The sequence below is a fragment of the Sinocyclocheilus grahami genome, unplaced genomic scaffold (genome assembly GCF_001515645.1).
Source record: "Sinocyclocheilus grahami isolate Dianchi unplaced genomic scaffold, SAMN03320097.WGS_v1.1 scaffold191.1, whole genome shotgun sequence".
Classification (NCBI taxonomy): domain Eukaryota; kingdom Metazoa; phylum Chordata; class Actinopteri; order Cypriniformes; family Cyprinidae; genus Sinocyclocheilus; species Sinocyclocheilus grahami.
The window spans coordinates 2,089,960-2,105,227 of NW_015505370.1; the positions used below are offsets into that span (position 1 = coordinate 2,089,960).

Consider the following 15,268-nt stretch of genomic DNA (forward strand, 5'->3'; position numbering starts at 1 on the left):
TACTGTATATATATATATATATAATACTCACAAAAAGTATTTTTTAGCTACCAAAAATAAAATAAAAATAATAAAATGAATACATGAAAAATTTAAAACCAAAGTGTAAATAAATGAAAACACAAAATTAAGCACCTTTTTGGATCAACATCAACACTGTTCCACATTACACAAGAATCATCTGCAAGGATGATGAAGGGCCAGACATCTTGTGGCCGCCTGCCATGCTCCACTCTCCGGCTCCGCTCTAGCTCCAGGTTACGATAAGACAGCTCTTTAATCAGAAAATGAGCTGCTCCTGAGAATGTCGGAGAAAAGGCAACTTTATTAAAGACCTCACTGACATCAACATCAATTAGACAGTATGATAATCTACTGATGGTTACCTATTCCAGCTCCATTGAAGATAGTGGGTAGGACAAGCATTATATGGTTGGGCCAGTATTTCTTGTAGACGGCCATCTCGTACTCTTTAATCACTAGAATATGCAGGTGGGCGGCTCCTTCCATGGCATGAAACAGATTAAACAAGCCGTGCTCATGGCGACCGGTGGTGGGCGTGAATATTGGACTTTTGATAGCATCAGGATTCTGCAAACATCAAATCTAGCTTTAATTGTTGTTATTTTTTATTATATATTAGTCACTAAATAGTCTGGAACTAGTCAAGCTTAGTTAACTAAACCCTTTTAGGAGACGTTTGCTAGTTTGCATTTTGAAACTATTAAGTGAACATGTAATTTTCATCATGGAATCATGGCACATTTGGCCTCTACTAGTTGACTGCTGGTCAGTACCCAATCGGAAGAAAGAGGCAATCTCATGCTCTCCAACTGGCCTCCTGATTGGCTGAAGGAGAAGTGATGTTCTTTGGATTTGGGAATGATGAAGTAGAGCTGGATTTCCTCTCCCAGTAGAAGGTGAGAGAAAGTGACGGCATGCAGGGTGGACTCGTACAGCTGCAAACAGATAATCAACATCCCAAAATACAGTCAGACCAAAATACACAAATTATAGATTATTCTATGGATTAGAATCTTAATGCTACCATTGACCAATCAGATTCAGGTATTCAAGAGAGCTGTGTAATAAACCGTATTAGGGCTCACCTGATACTGCAGATTGAAACCCATATACTGATGACACTGCTCACAATGATGGTATGTGTTGTAAGCTGCATATTTAGAGAGTTTTATCCGTGCTGTTCGTCTGCGTAGATACACATCTTCCTGCCTCCTAGAGTTTCCATCTAAAGCAGTAAAGACAAAACGAACAATTTCAACAACACTAACCTATTAAAATGACCAGAACTACTATAGTAGGGCTCAACTAAACCAAATATGATTGTCTTGATGGTCTCACCATTTGAATTTGGAGTGAAGTCTGGTGAGTAGACAGTGCTAATGTCCTCGTATTTAGGGTCATGGATGGTGTAATCAAAGGGCATCCCTCGCACAGTGTCTGTATTGGGCCACAATGCAATGGGCTGATGATATTGCACCAAATCTTTCTCGCAATCTGGAGAAAAAAATATTCATAATTTCACTGATACCTATAGGACACCGAGACAGATTTAAGACTTGAAGCAAAAATGAACAGCAGCACTAATGTAACATGATTCCAGAACAAATTAATCTTACGAGTCTGTTCTTTTTAGTGAAGTAAAAACATAGCAGTGCAACCAGTCTACTCTGAATCCTGAACAAATGACTCTTACGAGTTGGTTCTTTTTAGTCAATAAAAATCATACAGTGCAACAGTGTAATCAAATTGATTCCCAAATGAAAAATGTGATTCCATGTGAAGTTCCATCCCTAAAGGACAGGGCACTCAACACTTTTTGCTCCATTAGTTTCCATTACTACATATGCAAATGTGCAAGACAGGAAACGCAAGCTTGTGTAAATTTCTCTGAATTTCAAAGTTCAAGTTTGGTGAATTCTGACCTGTGAATCTATCTCACGTGAAGACGTGTGACCAACAGAAGATTAAGCATTAATATGTGCTTTATAAGTACTAATAAACAGTCAGTATGCTAGTAATATGCATGCTAATTAGAAACTAGTTAGTTGTGAGAAGTGTTACCATATGACATCATATTTCTACCTTTGTGGTATAATACTTACTGCAGTTGATGTCCTCCTCATCGTAGATGTCCACCTCCATCAGTCTGATCAGCATGCGAGAGAGAATACCCAGAAACTGCAGATACGCCCCAGTCTTTCCCACCTGGACACACACAACAAATTCCATTTTAACCCACCAGCCAAATACTGAGAGTGGCATTCAGTGTTCCAGATGCTCGTTTACCTGTGGTGGCCCACTTAACAGCAGCTTTCGAGGGTGGAAGTTATCCGTGCGTCCTTCAGCTCGGTTACTGCTGTCCATGTGGTGGGGTTTGGGGACTGTCCACTGGCGATAGTACAGCGACTGCTCGGTGCAGGTCATCATTTTGCTGAGGAGAGGTCTAAAGGAGCTGACCCACTCTACCGAAGAGTGTGGGAGGAAGGAAGTCGACTTGGGTAGGCCACTGGAATCCACTGTGGTGATGAGGTCGTAGACGGCCTTAGGGAGCAGCACCACAGGTGGGCGGCTGAGATTGCGTGCCCAGGAGCAGCTCTGCCGTAGAGGAGAGGCCCGTGTGGACGAAGAGCCGGATGAGGTGGATTTGGACTGCTTCTCTGGATCCAAAGGAGCCCAGTCAGAATGGGGGTGCTGAGAGCCAGCTGGGGAGGCCTGGTTACCCAGTCTAAGGAGATCGTTGTTTACTACAGACCACCAGAAAGAGGTACGGTCAGTGCGAGAGAAGTATGTAAGTATTTCAAACCTTTGAATTCACCAGTTTCAAGAATCTTTCCGAAAGCAAAGCCCCACTTCACTGTCCCAAGTTCCAAATCAGACCCATTTCCCATGCTTTATTAGTATTAAAGCAAAATTAAGCATTCCACTCAGGTTATCAGTTTATTTGATCAGTATATCAGTTATAATCAGAAAAAAAAGTTTCGAAACTGAAAGAATGATATGGCAACTTACAAACATTTGCTCAAAGAATTACAAGCACTTTTGTTAGGCATGATTTTAACTAACAACCCAAAGTGTTACAATTAAAGGACAACTTTTGCTGACAAATAAACATGCTCATCTGGGTGCAGGTAACATGGAGAAAGATTACACATTGTACTTTTACATATACTACAGGCATTGAAACAATACAAAACTGGTTGCATATCGGCAAAGTCATCCTTTAATTTTAAATCAACTATAGATTTGGATATTTGTTGATTCATTGTGGTTCGGATTTTTGGAAATGTCCCTGAAGGAAGAAACAGTTCTACCTATGTGAACATGCAGTCATTGAACTTAATTAAACTCCATTTCCTCTTGCTTCCTTACATGAGGTGTTGGAGGATAATGAGGAGACGCTGGAGTCTCGGGAGAGAATCCTCTTCCTCCCAAAAGCTGTGTTGTAGACTGTGTTAAAACACAGATGGCATGAGGCTGAGCTGACTAATAGCTTGACATTCTTACTCTCTGACTATCTGAAGGATTGGGCCAGTTGTGGTGTACCTTGACCATGTAACCATCTAATTTAGTGTTTACATATACCCTCACCATTTCCTATACATTTAAAACAAAATGGTTTATGCTCAGTTTAGTAAATACTTCATTTTTTCTGGCTTTGCAATACTGACCATCCACTACAACCTCCTCCTCCTCGTTGTCAGTGCTGCGGAGTTTTTCAGGGTCACTCTCAGACAGGTCGCAGCGTGCGTGCTGGCCAACTTGTTTTGTCTTCATTAGGTACGCGGCCAATCCCAGCTCCTGCTCGAGAGTGGTGCGCTGCAGAGACCAGCAGCTGATAACACGCAGATCACAGTACTTCAGAGATCTGAGGACAGAGGAACAACACGGTAAGCTTAAGTATAAACCATGAAAGTAAAGTAAAGCTATTATTTTAAGATCTAGTCCCAAGACTCTTGTCATTTCCATGACTTTTCCTTCTCTAGTCATTTGTGATTACTGAATTAATGAATAATGATGAATCGTTTTGAATGATCCATTGAACATAACAGATGCTCCCAAATTGAACTACTAAAGCTTGCAAACATGTTTTACTCTACACTGTAGAGTCTACAGTATTGCTCTGCATAGGAGCAACATTTTATATTATACAGACATTTATAATATATAATATTATATTATATAAAAACATTTAAAGTTGTATTAATTTCTATGACTTTTACATGTAGATATGCATAGGTTAACAGTGATATTAAAATTTAGGCTAAAAAAAACCTGCTTGACATTTTGAATATAATAAAACTGTCAAATAACCTGTGCCAGTAAATAAAATAAAATAAATAAAAAGGGACAGCACAAACTATTTTGAAAAGGGACTCAGGTAACTTGCCACAGGTAATTATTTTTCTGAGGTCTTGCTGACCTGTACAATTTCAAAAAAACTTTATTTGGACAATCAAACACAATTGAAATGGCCTTCTAAAGCTTGCTAATCTATGTAAAAATTAATTAAATATTTTTAAGAAACTACTCTTAAGGTAGGTAGTTTTTATTATATGAAATGCAATAAAAAAAATGATATATTTAACAGCTGGATGCCTGTAATGTTATCTAAAATTTAAAATAAGCATTCTGCATCAAGCTTAGTCAAGTTAAAAAAAACTTCCTGTGAGTGTTTTACCTGGGTAAAGACTCTCCAAGTGGATCCATGCCGGTTAAGATGAGGATACAGGGTAAAGCCTCCAGCTCTAGATATGTCCGAGGAGCCCAGTCTGGGTCCAAGATCTTCAGCCATACCTGGAGACATATAAAAAGCAAAAGGATATATGATTTCGGCATATAAAGAAGAATATGTACACAAGAATAAATTACACAAAATGTAATATATATATATATATATATATATATATATATATATATATATATAAAAGAAAAATAATAAATACCCATAATATATATAAAGGATTAATAGTAAATACCCTTAGTTGGTCCAAGAAGTGTTTTCCTACAATGAGAGCAGAGCATGGATCCCCCAGGATGACCTCAAACTGCTTGTGAAGGCCGAGTCTGTTGCGGACATGGCAGAGGCGCTGGTGAGCGAAGGCAGCGAGAGCTGCTGAGGGGATCCTCAGGAGCAGCATGTGACCGTGACGGCTGGGACACCGCTGGGATGTGTTGAGGAGGCACTGCACCATCTCCAGCGTCTCCACTGAGATGTGCTTCTGCAGAGCCTGTAAAGCCTGGCCGCCCGCTGTTGCCATCAGGGCCAGAGAGTAATGCTGGATCAGCACATGGGTGCGAATCACTGCACTGTGTAGTTTTGGGAACCTGAGGAGACGCAAGGAAATTTGTCAGTGGGAGTATGAGCAGCAAAAACAGTAATACTGTAAATAGTATTACTGTTAAAGGAAAACTGTTTTAATATATTTTAAAATGTAATTTATGGCAAAGCTGAATTTTTAGCAGCCATTACTCAGTCTTCAGTGGATCCTTCAGAAATCATGCTAATATGCCGATTTGCTGCTCAAGAAGCTATATAAAATATACATTAATTAACAGTTGCAATATTAAAAAATAACACCAAAAACAAACCTCTCTTCCAGAGCAGCAGCCATGCTCTCAAATGAACTATCATATCGTAGCAGAGGAAGGCCACTTCCAGAGCGGGTCGTCTCCAGCAGCTCAGATACACCAAAGTACTTTGTCTTCTCATGATAAAGATCTACATCCTAGGTGGGCAAAAACAGAGAGACAAAATGTAAACTCATTAGGAATTAAGAAGTTCTGTGGTCGTGGTCAACCGCTATGAGCTATATCAAAGTTACAGTTTCCAGGAGCTTAACTTACTGGTTTAAATAGATAGTATGTGGTATTCTTACATTGTTAAATGCAGAGGGCCAGTGGATTTCATTGTAAGGGCTGATGCGTGTGTACTGAGTCTGCAAGGTGAAGGGGAACGAAGTCACATGGAGCGTCAGGATGTTGGGAGCATCCCGAATCTGTCTGCAGTTCAGCAGACCGTCCACTAGTCCTAAGCTGGAGTCTCCTCCACTGCACTGCCCACTGGCATAAGAATAAAGATATACAGATGGTTGCACCAACAGCCAAGCAAAGACCAGGCTTAAAGGAGAATCATGGGAGGTCACGTACCTGTTGATATCCCAGTGTGCATGATCATGCACTAGTATGAAGAGCGTGTAGGGGTTCGTCTTGGATTTCTGAATGAGGCTGTTGATTTTTCCCACTGCACTCGGATTCAGCTTTACCACATACTGCTCAGCCTCCTTCAGCGACAAGCAGTTCTGGTCCAGTCCTAACTCCCGTAACACCCCTGGAAAAACAACAGCAGGAAGTGAGATCTATCTGCAATATATAATATAATATAATATAATTGCTCAATGGGATTTAAAAAAGTACAAGACATTTGACTTCCTGTTTTAAAGGGAAATATGTCAAAACAGGTCGTTTTTAAAGCTCTCCCTGTATCGGTGCCCTTACAAAAAAGAAGTTTATTCAAGTGTGTTAAACTAAAAGTAGATTGATGACAGAGTAGGCTTCAATACTTATCAGAGATATACTTAAAATTATACTTAAGTATACTTGGCTTATACTGTTATATAAAGTATGTACTGTATATATTTCATGTAACAGTAAAGTTTAAGCATATTTGTCCTAACTTAAACTTTTGATATTCTTTCAGGATACTTTTGGGACAATTAAGTACAAGAAAAGTGCAACTACGTATAATTGGCTTATACTTAAAATGCAAAGAAAAATAGTATATAAATAGTAAACTACAAGTATGATGTTAATTTCATTTAAACAAAACAATTATAACTGCAGTATAAAAACGTTTAAACTAGTAGTTTACTGGTAGTAGTATATTTAAAAGTGTACTTTAATAAACTAAAAAGTGGGCTAGAAGTGAATAACTAGTAAACTAACAGTAACAGTATATAAAACTTAGATATAGATTAATTGTGTACTCAATGTTTACTGTTGTTACAATTAAAGTACACTTTTATAAACTATGAGGGCTAATTTAGTTCAAAGACTTACTGAAATAGTTTTTAGTTTACTTAAACTTTATTTAAGTTTACGTGATAAAATTAACTTAAAGTATACATCTCTTTTGTAAGGGTGTAGTAGAAACTCATGGGTATTGAGTGGCAATACTCTACCTGAGTTCCACAAGTGAAGGACGACTTGATGAAAAGTGACCTCAGAGGGTGGAACGCAGATTAAGAACTCAACCTTGTCGAAGGAACCGAGGTCCAGGTTCTGTGTGCTGGAATCAGCGATGGCGCAAACGTGCGAGAGCAGCTTCCGAGCCACGGCAAGCTGTATGGGCCGAATTTCGTGCCACTCTATGGAGTATTCTGTTGAAAAATACAAAGTGTTAAAATGCCTTATGCTCAATGTATATATCTCATTAACTTTGTACTTGGATACTTTCACGCACAAGGCAGTCTCACCAGCACACTTGGCTTTAGGATTGTCTCCTGATGGTTCTATGCTAGAATACTGGGCAGCATTCTCAGGACTGGCTTTCTCCAGCAAGGCCTCCACATCTCCATCTGATAAGTGGTATAGAAATGCACTTAAACACTGTATGCGGAAACCACAGAAGTGAGATCCATGTATCAAACCAGCAGTCTTACCTGGACCCAGAGAACTGAAATAGGATCCCAACTCTGCTGCCACTCCAGAAGACAATTCATGTACAATCTCTCTCACACAATCACTGGGAGAGAGAAGACTCTCAGCTAGAGCACGAGTCTGGTGCTTCCCTGTGTGAAAACGTGGATATTGTAAAATTTTAATCCAATTTCAATTTAATTCCATTTCAGATCTACATGCTTATTGCATATGGTTAGTACATTTATGGCCAATACAGATAAACCAATGTTTTATGTCAAGACTGAAAATCATAAATCTATACTATTTTGTGAAAATAAATAATAATAATAATAATAAATAATAAATAATAAAAATGCTGTGAGTTTAGACCACATTATAATGTACAGTATGAAAAATGAATATTTATTTTGAGATTTGAGATCTCAGGGGGCCTCAAGGGGGTGTAAATTGAATTATGTATTTTTTTTTTTAGAATTGTCAAAGTTAAAGTGATACCAAATGTAAATATTATTACTGCTTCGTTATTCTTTCTAAAAAAAAAATCTTGAGATTAATCACAGTTTTATTACGTTTACAGCTGCAGATTTTAACCATAGGCCAGTGTTACTTTATTATTTATTTACTATTATTATATTTATTCATATTTACAAAAGATTGCATTGCACAGTGTTATTAAATTATTAGTGTTTTTGAAAGATAAACTTCTTCAAGTGAGCATTAGATTATGGCAAAGGTAATCTAAATGTAAACTACCTGAAAAGATCATGCACAAATAAATATCTAATATCAATACTGATAATGTAACAACTTTCTAATGGCTGACAGCCAAAATGATATATCATGCATCTACAGTCTAAAAAAAACATTATTAATAGTAGATGTACATTTGTAACCCACATACCTGTCACCACCACACATGACTCTATTTCCTGGCTCCTGTTCATGCAGATGATCACCACATAATTGGTCTGCCTCAACTTGCCATCTACTAGTCTGTGGAAGGTGTCCTCCAGTGCTTCAGCAAGAGAGGGCGCTGTGTCCAGCACTAGAACTCCTTCCCCGCATGAGCTGGTGGCCAGTTTGGCCAGCCAGGGGAGCTGAGAGGGAGTAAGGGGCTGTGCGAGGCAGGGGAGAGGAGGTGGAAACTGTGCATGCGTCTGTTGATACTGCCGGATCTCCGTCAGGTGTGATTCACGCCAGGAACGCATGAAGATCTGCTCCAAGTCTTCCATCAGAGGAGCCTGGTCAGGTGCTGTTGTAAGATGATAGGCAAATGCACACCAATAATTAACTGGTGTCATTTTACAGTATATAATGTAAAATAAGAAATTAAGGTTCCAAGATAATCAAATATTATATTTTAAATATAGTCTTAGTCCAAGGACTCTCAGAGGGCCGTAAATGTATCCGTTTATTTATTTATATTAATCATGCAGTTTTTTTAAGTGTCACAGTTAAAGTGTTAAACTTCAGTATTAAATATGTTTAATGTGATAATGTTTCACACATTTACTGAATTTAAATATTTTTACTGCTTTGATATTCTTTCTAAAAAAAATCATGAGATTAAATCACAATTATTTTATTATTGTGATTACTGTAGTATTTATCCGTAAACCAGTGTTATTTTAGTATTATTGATATAATATTATAGTATTTATTCATATTGAATTAGCTTTTATTTGTATATTTTCATTTTGTTTTTTTTTGTAGTTTAGTTTTAATAATTGTGAGTATTTTTTTTCTATTGAGCTAAAAAAAAACTTGTTGCCTTGGCAACTGACTTAAAATGAATTATTTTTTTCCCATCTAATATTTAACACTGATGCAAGCAATATAAAAATTAATGTGCATAAAGCAAAGTTTACATAGTTAATATATTGTAGATAATATTTTAATCAAGTGCTTTTGTTTAAATGCACTGCGGCGATACAAAAGGCCAATCATTTAATTTAGGAAACGCTGTAGTATTTATCCGTAAACCAGTGTTATTTTAGTATTATTGATATAATATTATAGTATTTATTCATATTGAATTAGCTTTTATTTGTATATTTTCATTTTTTTTTTTTTGTAGTTTAGTTTTAGTAATTGTGAGTATTTTTTTTCTATTGAGCTAAAAAAAAACTTGTTGCCTTGGCAACTGACTTAAAATGAATTATTTTTTTCCCATCTAATATTTAACACTGATGCAAGCAATATAAAAATTAATGTGCATAAAGCAAAGTTTACATAGTTAATATATTGTAGATAATATTTTAATCAAGTGCTTTTGTTTAAATGCACTGCGGCGATACAAAAGGCCAATCATTTAATTTAGGAAACAACATCTTTCTGATATTGTGCTTTATATTTTGCTCAAAAAGTACAAATTCATCTTCTATACATGGATCTATACATGGAAATATAGCTGCCTTCATATTTTTGGAAGGGACTCGTCATAATGGAGGTCGACTGTTGGGCAACAACAGACTGTGTGGAAGGTGCATGAAATACTTTTGTTCTTACCAAGCTGCACTAGATAGTAGACAGTCAGCAGGATCAGCATCTCAGTGGAGATGGGCTGAATGGGAGCGGTGCCATACTGCTCATAGACTCGAAGGAGGTTCTGGGAACTGCGATAGCATTTCTGCAGCAGGCCACTCACCAGCACGTCCCCGAGGTTCCCACACAAATGTGGGAGTGTCCCGTGCCCTACAGACAAAAACACACACACAAACACGGTCTAACTGACAGCTGGCCCAAGATAAAGTGGTGGGAACCGCTATCTCGGTTTCACTGTAGACAAAACAGACACAAACCACGGAAAAAAAAGCACAAATAGTTTAAATGTGCCCAGGATGCTCCTACATTTTTGTGTTTCTATAAACATTCATACAGCTAATTTTATTTTGTAAGTTCATTTTGTAAATATTCAGAACAGAAACTGAAGCATTATTGTAAACAGGGTCAGAAAAAATATAGCAAGAACAAAACAATGTTGAGATTTTACCTTTAAAAATGACCGGTTGTAGCCCACAAGTCTGGAGCAGGTGATCAGGCACTGTGACAGACTCCCCAGAGGTATGGTGCGGCGAGGACCCCATAGACAAACACCCAGATGCCCCGCTGTCCACTGAGGACAAACACATCTACACTTGATAGCTGATATAATAGTGCACATCATTTTCAGCACTCACTTGACTTTTGTAGTCTGAGTGTGTGTGCACACACACACACACACACACACACGTCCCCAAAAGCAATCACAATACTAAATCTCTTAAGTCACTGGTTCCCAACCTGCCTTGGTTCAGAGTTTGCAAGGGGGCGTGGGAACTTATATGCTTTGAGGTCAAATTAATAAGTATTATAGGACTTTTTTTATATGTAAGGCTTCAAGGACAAAAGATTGGGAACGACTGTCTTAGGTAATACTTGAAACCTTCTTGCTATTATAAGTCCAGATGAGTCACTCATTATTTTTTTAATAATGTTGCTTTTTTTGAGCATTTGCTCCGTGCTCTCCAGAGAAAATCAGAAGAACACTCTGTTCAGGTTTGATGAAAAGCAAACACATCTATAATTATAGGCCTCTTTGGAAGAGTGTGAGCTGCAGTCAGATCACATCACATTTTTGGCACTCAGACACAGGGGTGTAGATAGCCCTGGGGTTTTGAGTTATAACCAGTTATAAATATAATTGTTTTCTTCTCTAGCCTTAAGCCTCCTAGCCATAAGGCCTCCCAATGCTGCATAATGTTATCTATTAGATCATACCTATATCAGTGCTAATTGCTAATTTCACAAAAAACTATATAAGATCTTACAGTGTTGAAAATGTAGAAGCAGAAATATTGTGCCTGAATGAAACCCAAATACTGCTGCTCACTGATCTTGTAATATTCTCATAGGGCACTACTTTAGGAAATAATCATCCTACACCCCCTTTACCTGATTTAGTGGCATTGGTCGTGCTGTTGGGAGCAGGTCTTGGGGTGACTTCTGTAGGAGCAGAGGATTCTGGGGACCATCCCTTGTGCCTCTTTTTGGGAGGACCAGAATTTGCCATGGAGCCTTGAAAAGCAGCACAACTGGTCAAAATAGAATTAACAGAAAAGTTGCAGAGAACATCTATCCATCTATTCTGTTATATAACATTGTAGCGTCAAGTTTTTTTTAAAACCTTCTGCGCCAAGCTCAAAGTTTACCCTGCCAAACTTTCCTTTTTTCTTGTGTAATTGTTAATCTAAAAACAACAGAATGTAAATTTAATTTAAAGGTGGGTTTTGGTGTCATAGGGTGTGATTATTAAGTTATACATTAACCAAACTGTAAACGCAAGCGCATATGTCCCTTTATATGTAAAGAGGACCAGAATAGAAGTGGCAATGTGTTAAATCCTAATGAAAACCAAAGCATCAGGAAGGAAGTCTCACATTTTACAATGCAGACAGAGAGCAGGAGAGAGAAGGGAAGAGACTTTAAAGCATCACTTTATGGAGGTGATAGTCAGAGAGTGCTGAAAGAAAAGAGAATGATCTTTTACAGCCCCAAATGCTGAATAATGACAGACACCAACAACAAAAGAGGAGGAGGAAAGGGCCTAGACAATACAGCTGCCTCTTTTGAAAGCATTTAAACATTTCAAAAGGGCTGCTCTCTTTCACTGGAGGTGTGAAGTCTAGAGGGGGGATTAGTTTAGGGATCGCCCCTGTAAAATTGAGGTTTCCTTTTTCTCTGATCTATGCTTGAAATATAAACACTGAGTGAATAGTGACTACTGGAGGGCAGGATTACCTATTCCTGTGGGCCTTCCAGGACCATTGGCCACAATTCCAGGCTGTGCCGGAGGCTGCTGGGGTCCAGGATCATGACTGCCATTGGTTAAGAGAGGGGAACTCTCAGATAAATGGAGATGGGTGTTTAGATCTGTGAGATAGGGACATAGCAGTTTAAATGCAAAATAAATTCTATACTTGGAAAAGTAAATATCAGTAAATATGAATTTAGCAAAAAGATAGATGGTTAACGTCTTTGCAAACCTGTACTATCTTAACACAGAGCGTGTTTCCTACCTGCATGGTTAACTGTGTTCAAGGCTGTGTGCCCTGAATTGGGAAGCAGGTCAGTAGGTCCATGTCCTGATTGTTCCTCTGGTCCAGCAGCTGCATTACATACTGCAGGTCTCATTCGGCTGTCTGCACATAACATGAGAAAAAAATCCATTAACCACAGTAAAACAATCCTTAGCATAAACACTGAACAGTCTGCAATTTTTGCCTGGCAAATTAAAAAACAGCTTATAAAACCCATAGACTGACATTGAAGAATATCACACTTGGGGGCCAGTGAAGATCCCACCCAAAACGCCTTAGCAATCACCTAGGAATGTCCTAGAAACCACCAGAAACCCAACATCAACATATGCAACTTTAGCACCACATTACACCAGCTAAAATGACAACAATCATGATAAGTTGAACAACTATAAAGATAAATATAACAATATTAGCATCCACTACACATCAACACAAGATAACAGTTTATTATTATAAAGATGCAACATATTTAGCAGTTATGCAGCAGTTAAAGTCTTCCTCTTTAAGTGCTTAAGCTTTTTAAATTTAAGTGGATTCTGTTTGGCTGTTTATTTTGATTGTTCATCAGTTGGAAGCATTTTTATTTAATTTTTTTGTGAAGCATGTAATGCTTTCTGAATATGTGCATACACTGCCAAAGCGCTTCCACTCAATGTTGACGTGTCTCCATGGTAGCAGCGAGCTAAACTAGGTGTGCTGGCAGGGCTCAATGCTAAGGATTTTTTCTACTGGCCCGGTCGGCCCTGCCACAAAAAAAAAAAAAGAAAACAAAAAATAAAATAACATAGTTGCCTTTATCATTGTTTTTGATCTATGTTATCTTGTATTCTAATAAATAAGCTTATATGACACCAATATTTTATATACGAATTAAATTGTACAATTCTCGATTTCAATTTCAGCCAAAACTACTAGCCTGACAAATATAAAGGTCAATCATTATTAAAGACAAGTGAACAGTCAGTAAATAAGAACAAATGAACAAATTACAAGCAATAACACCACTGAATATACAGAACAAAGATACAAATGAAATGATTTAGGATTTTATGTTTGTAGATGTTCAGGTACAGAAATGGAATAATCACATGTAAAATAACATTGCATATTCTTCACTGTGTTGCACCTTGTTTTTTCATAGCCATTTGAAATGAGTCATAACCACTGCATTTTAATCATGAATTGATCCAACAAAAAACATTATACACACTTGTAGCATGTGCAATGTTTGATTTAAATTAGACTGTATAATTTCAAAATCTGAAGCAAAAACAGAATGGTCTGACTTTAGCTTTGTGAAATTATGACATAAAACACCTACATGAAACCGAAACAGCATACGGGCTGAATGAGACGCACATTCACTCTCTGCCAGCAGGCGACACTTATAGAACAGCAGTGTTTACTTGGTTACTGCTGTACGCAAAGCAGCGCTGTGCATATTAGCACTACTTTAAATACATTATACCCAACCAAGATGAAAAGAAAATGCCATGTAAACTTTTCCGAAAACAGTCAGTTCCGCTCAGAAACACATCCATATAAAATTCAATATTAGGATTTTCTTATATTTCGCGCATCATGAACAGAGCTGCTCTGCCTCCTACTGTATTTTCTCTTCTTTGCATTCATCTTTAGCGTCGCTGGCCTCTGTTAACTATGGGGGTAGAATTGTTGCTTTATTCCAGATAAATAGATTATGATCCACAAATAAATGTAAAGAGATTAACAAAAATTAAACATATTGACGAATAAATAGAATGAGATCCACAAGTAAATCTTAGCGTTTCACAAACATGAAATAAATTCACAAATAAATAAAATGCAATTTGCAAATAAAAAACATAGTCACAAATATCTTTAAGTCACAAACACAACTTTGCCTGGCATTCATTTGTGAATCACTCGCTCTGCATTTGTGGATTTTGAAACATTTCTAGCGTCAAGACACACACCAATCCACAAATACGTGGACTCCACCCACCATCTACTCAAGCCAATCAGATAACAGCCACTCTTCGCTGACCAATCGTAGCACGTTCTCGCTATAGCCAATCACGATTTGCTTTACAATAAGGGCGGGACAGATTAATTTTGCACCCCTGTAAGGAACTGCATTTTATGGACACTTCGTTCAAATTGAGCTTAAGTGCTGTTTGTAATGGTTAAAATGGTTGTGGTTAAAAAAACCCGTTTCCAAATGATTGTTGGAGTGTAAGGCTTCTTTTCCTTCAGGATCAGTGAATGAGGATAAACTCAGGATTATACACAACTTGATCATTCACAGATCCCGAGCATGATCCCAATGCGTCCAACGCAAATAAAAATCATCATAATCAGTCTACACTGGACGAGGTGACATGGGACTTTTAAAGCACAATTGCGGTGACAAATATATGGCATAATAAAACGTATAATATCAAATAGCCTCAGCATCATTGCAGTGTGTACTGGGGATTTCAGAGTGGACCATGTAAATACAAACTGTGCATTTACTTTGGATGCTGTTAAGTAACTTTTACAAT

The 15,268-nt window shown here is 37.7% G+C and overlaps 1 protein-coding gene across 1 annotated transcript in view; it reads right to left on the bottom strand.

Moving 5' to 3' along the window:
* The window catches only part of LOC107594824 (protein GREB1-like), a 15,709-nt gene extending 2,874 nt beyond the window's left edge, over positions 1–12,835 (bottom strand). The window contains exons 1-22 of the mRNA XM_016285035.1: positions 12,720–12,835; positions 12,442–12,573; positions 11,596–11,718; positions 10,655–10,777; positions 10,171–10,356; positions 8,564–8,914; positions 7,683–7,811; positions 7,497–7,598; positions 7,203–7,400; positions 6,172–6,352; positions 5,901–6,084; positions 5,614–5,750; positions 5,001–5,349; positions 4,703–4,818; positions 3,693–3,889; positions 2,311–2,768; positions 2,127–2,229; positions 1,363–1,518; positions 1,110–1,249; positions 798–959; positions 387–591; positions 136–298 (exon numbers count right to left, since the gene is read on the bottom strand). Coding sequence (XP_016140521.1) covers positions 136–298; positions 387–591; positions 798–959; positions 1,110–1,249; positions 1,363–1,518; positions 2,127–2,229; positions 2,311–2,768; positions 3,693–3,889; positions 4,703–4,818; positions 5,001–5,349; positions 5,614–5,750; positions 5,901–6,084; positions 6,172–6,352; positions 7,203–7,400; positions 7,497–7,598; positions 7,683–7,811; positions 8,564–8,914; positions 10,171–10,356; positions 10,655–10,777; positions 11,596–11,718; positions 12,442–12,573; positions 12,720–12,834 — 4,010 coding nt within the window. The 5' untranslated portion in view covers position 12,835. The remainder of the gene's footprint in view (positions 1–135; positions 299–386; positions 592–797; positions 960–1,109; positions 1,250–1,362; positions 1,519–2,126; positions 2,230–2,310; positions 2,769–3,692; positions 3,890–4,702; positions 4,819–5,000; positions 5,350–5,613; positions 5,751–5,900; positions 6,085–6,171; positions 6,353–7,202; positions 7,401–7,496; positions 7,599–7,682; positions 7,812–8,563; positions 8,915–10,170; positions 10,357–10,654; positions 10,778–11,595; positions 11,719–12,441; positions 12,574–12,719) is intronic.
* Positions 12,836–15,268: the final 2,433 nt, after the last annotated feature.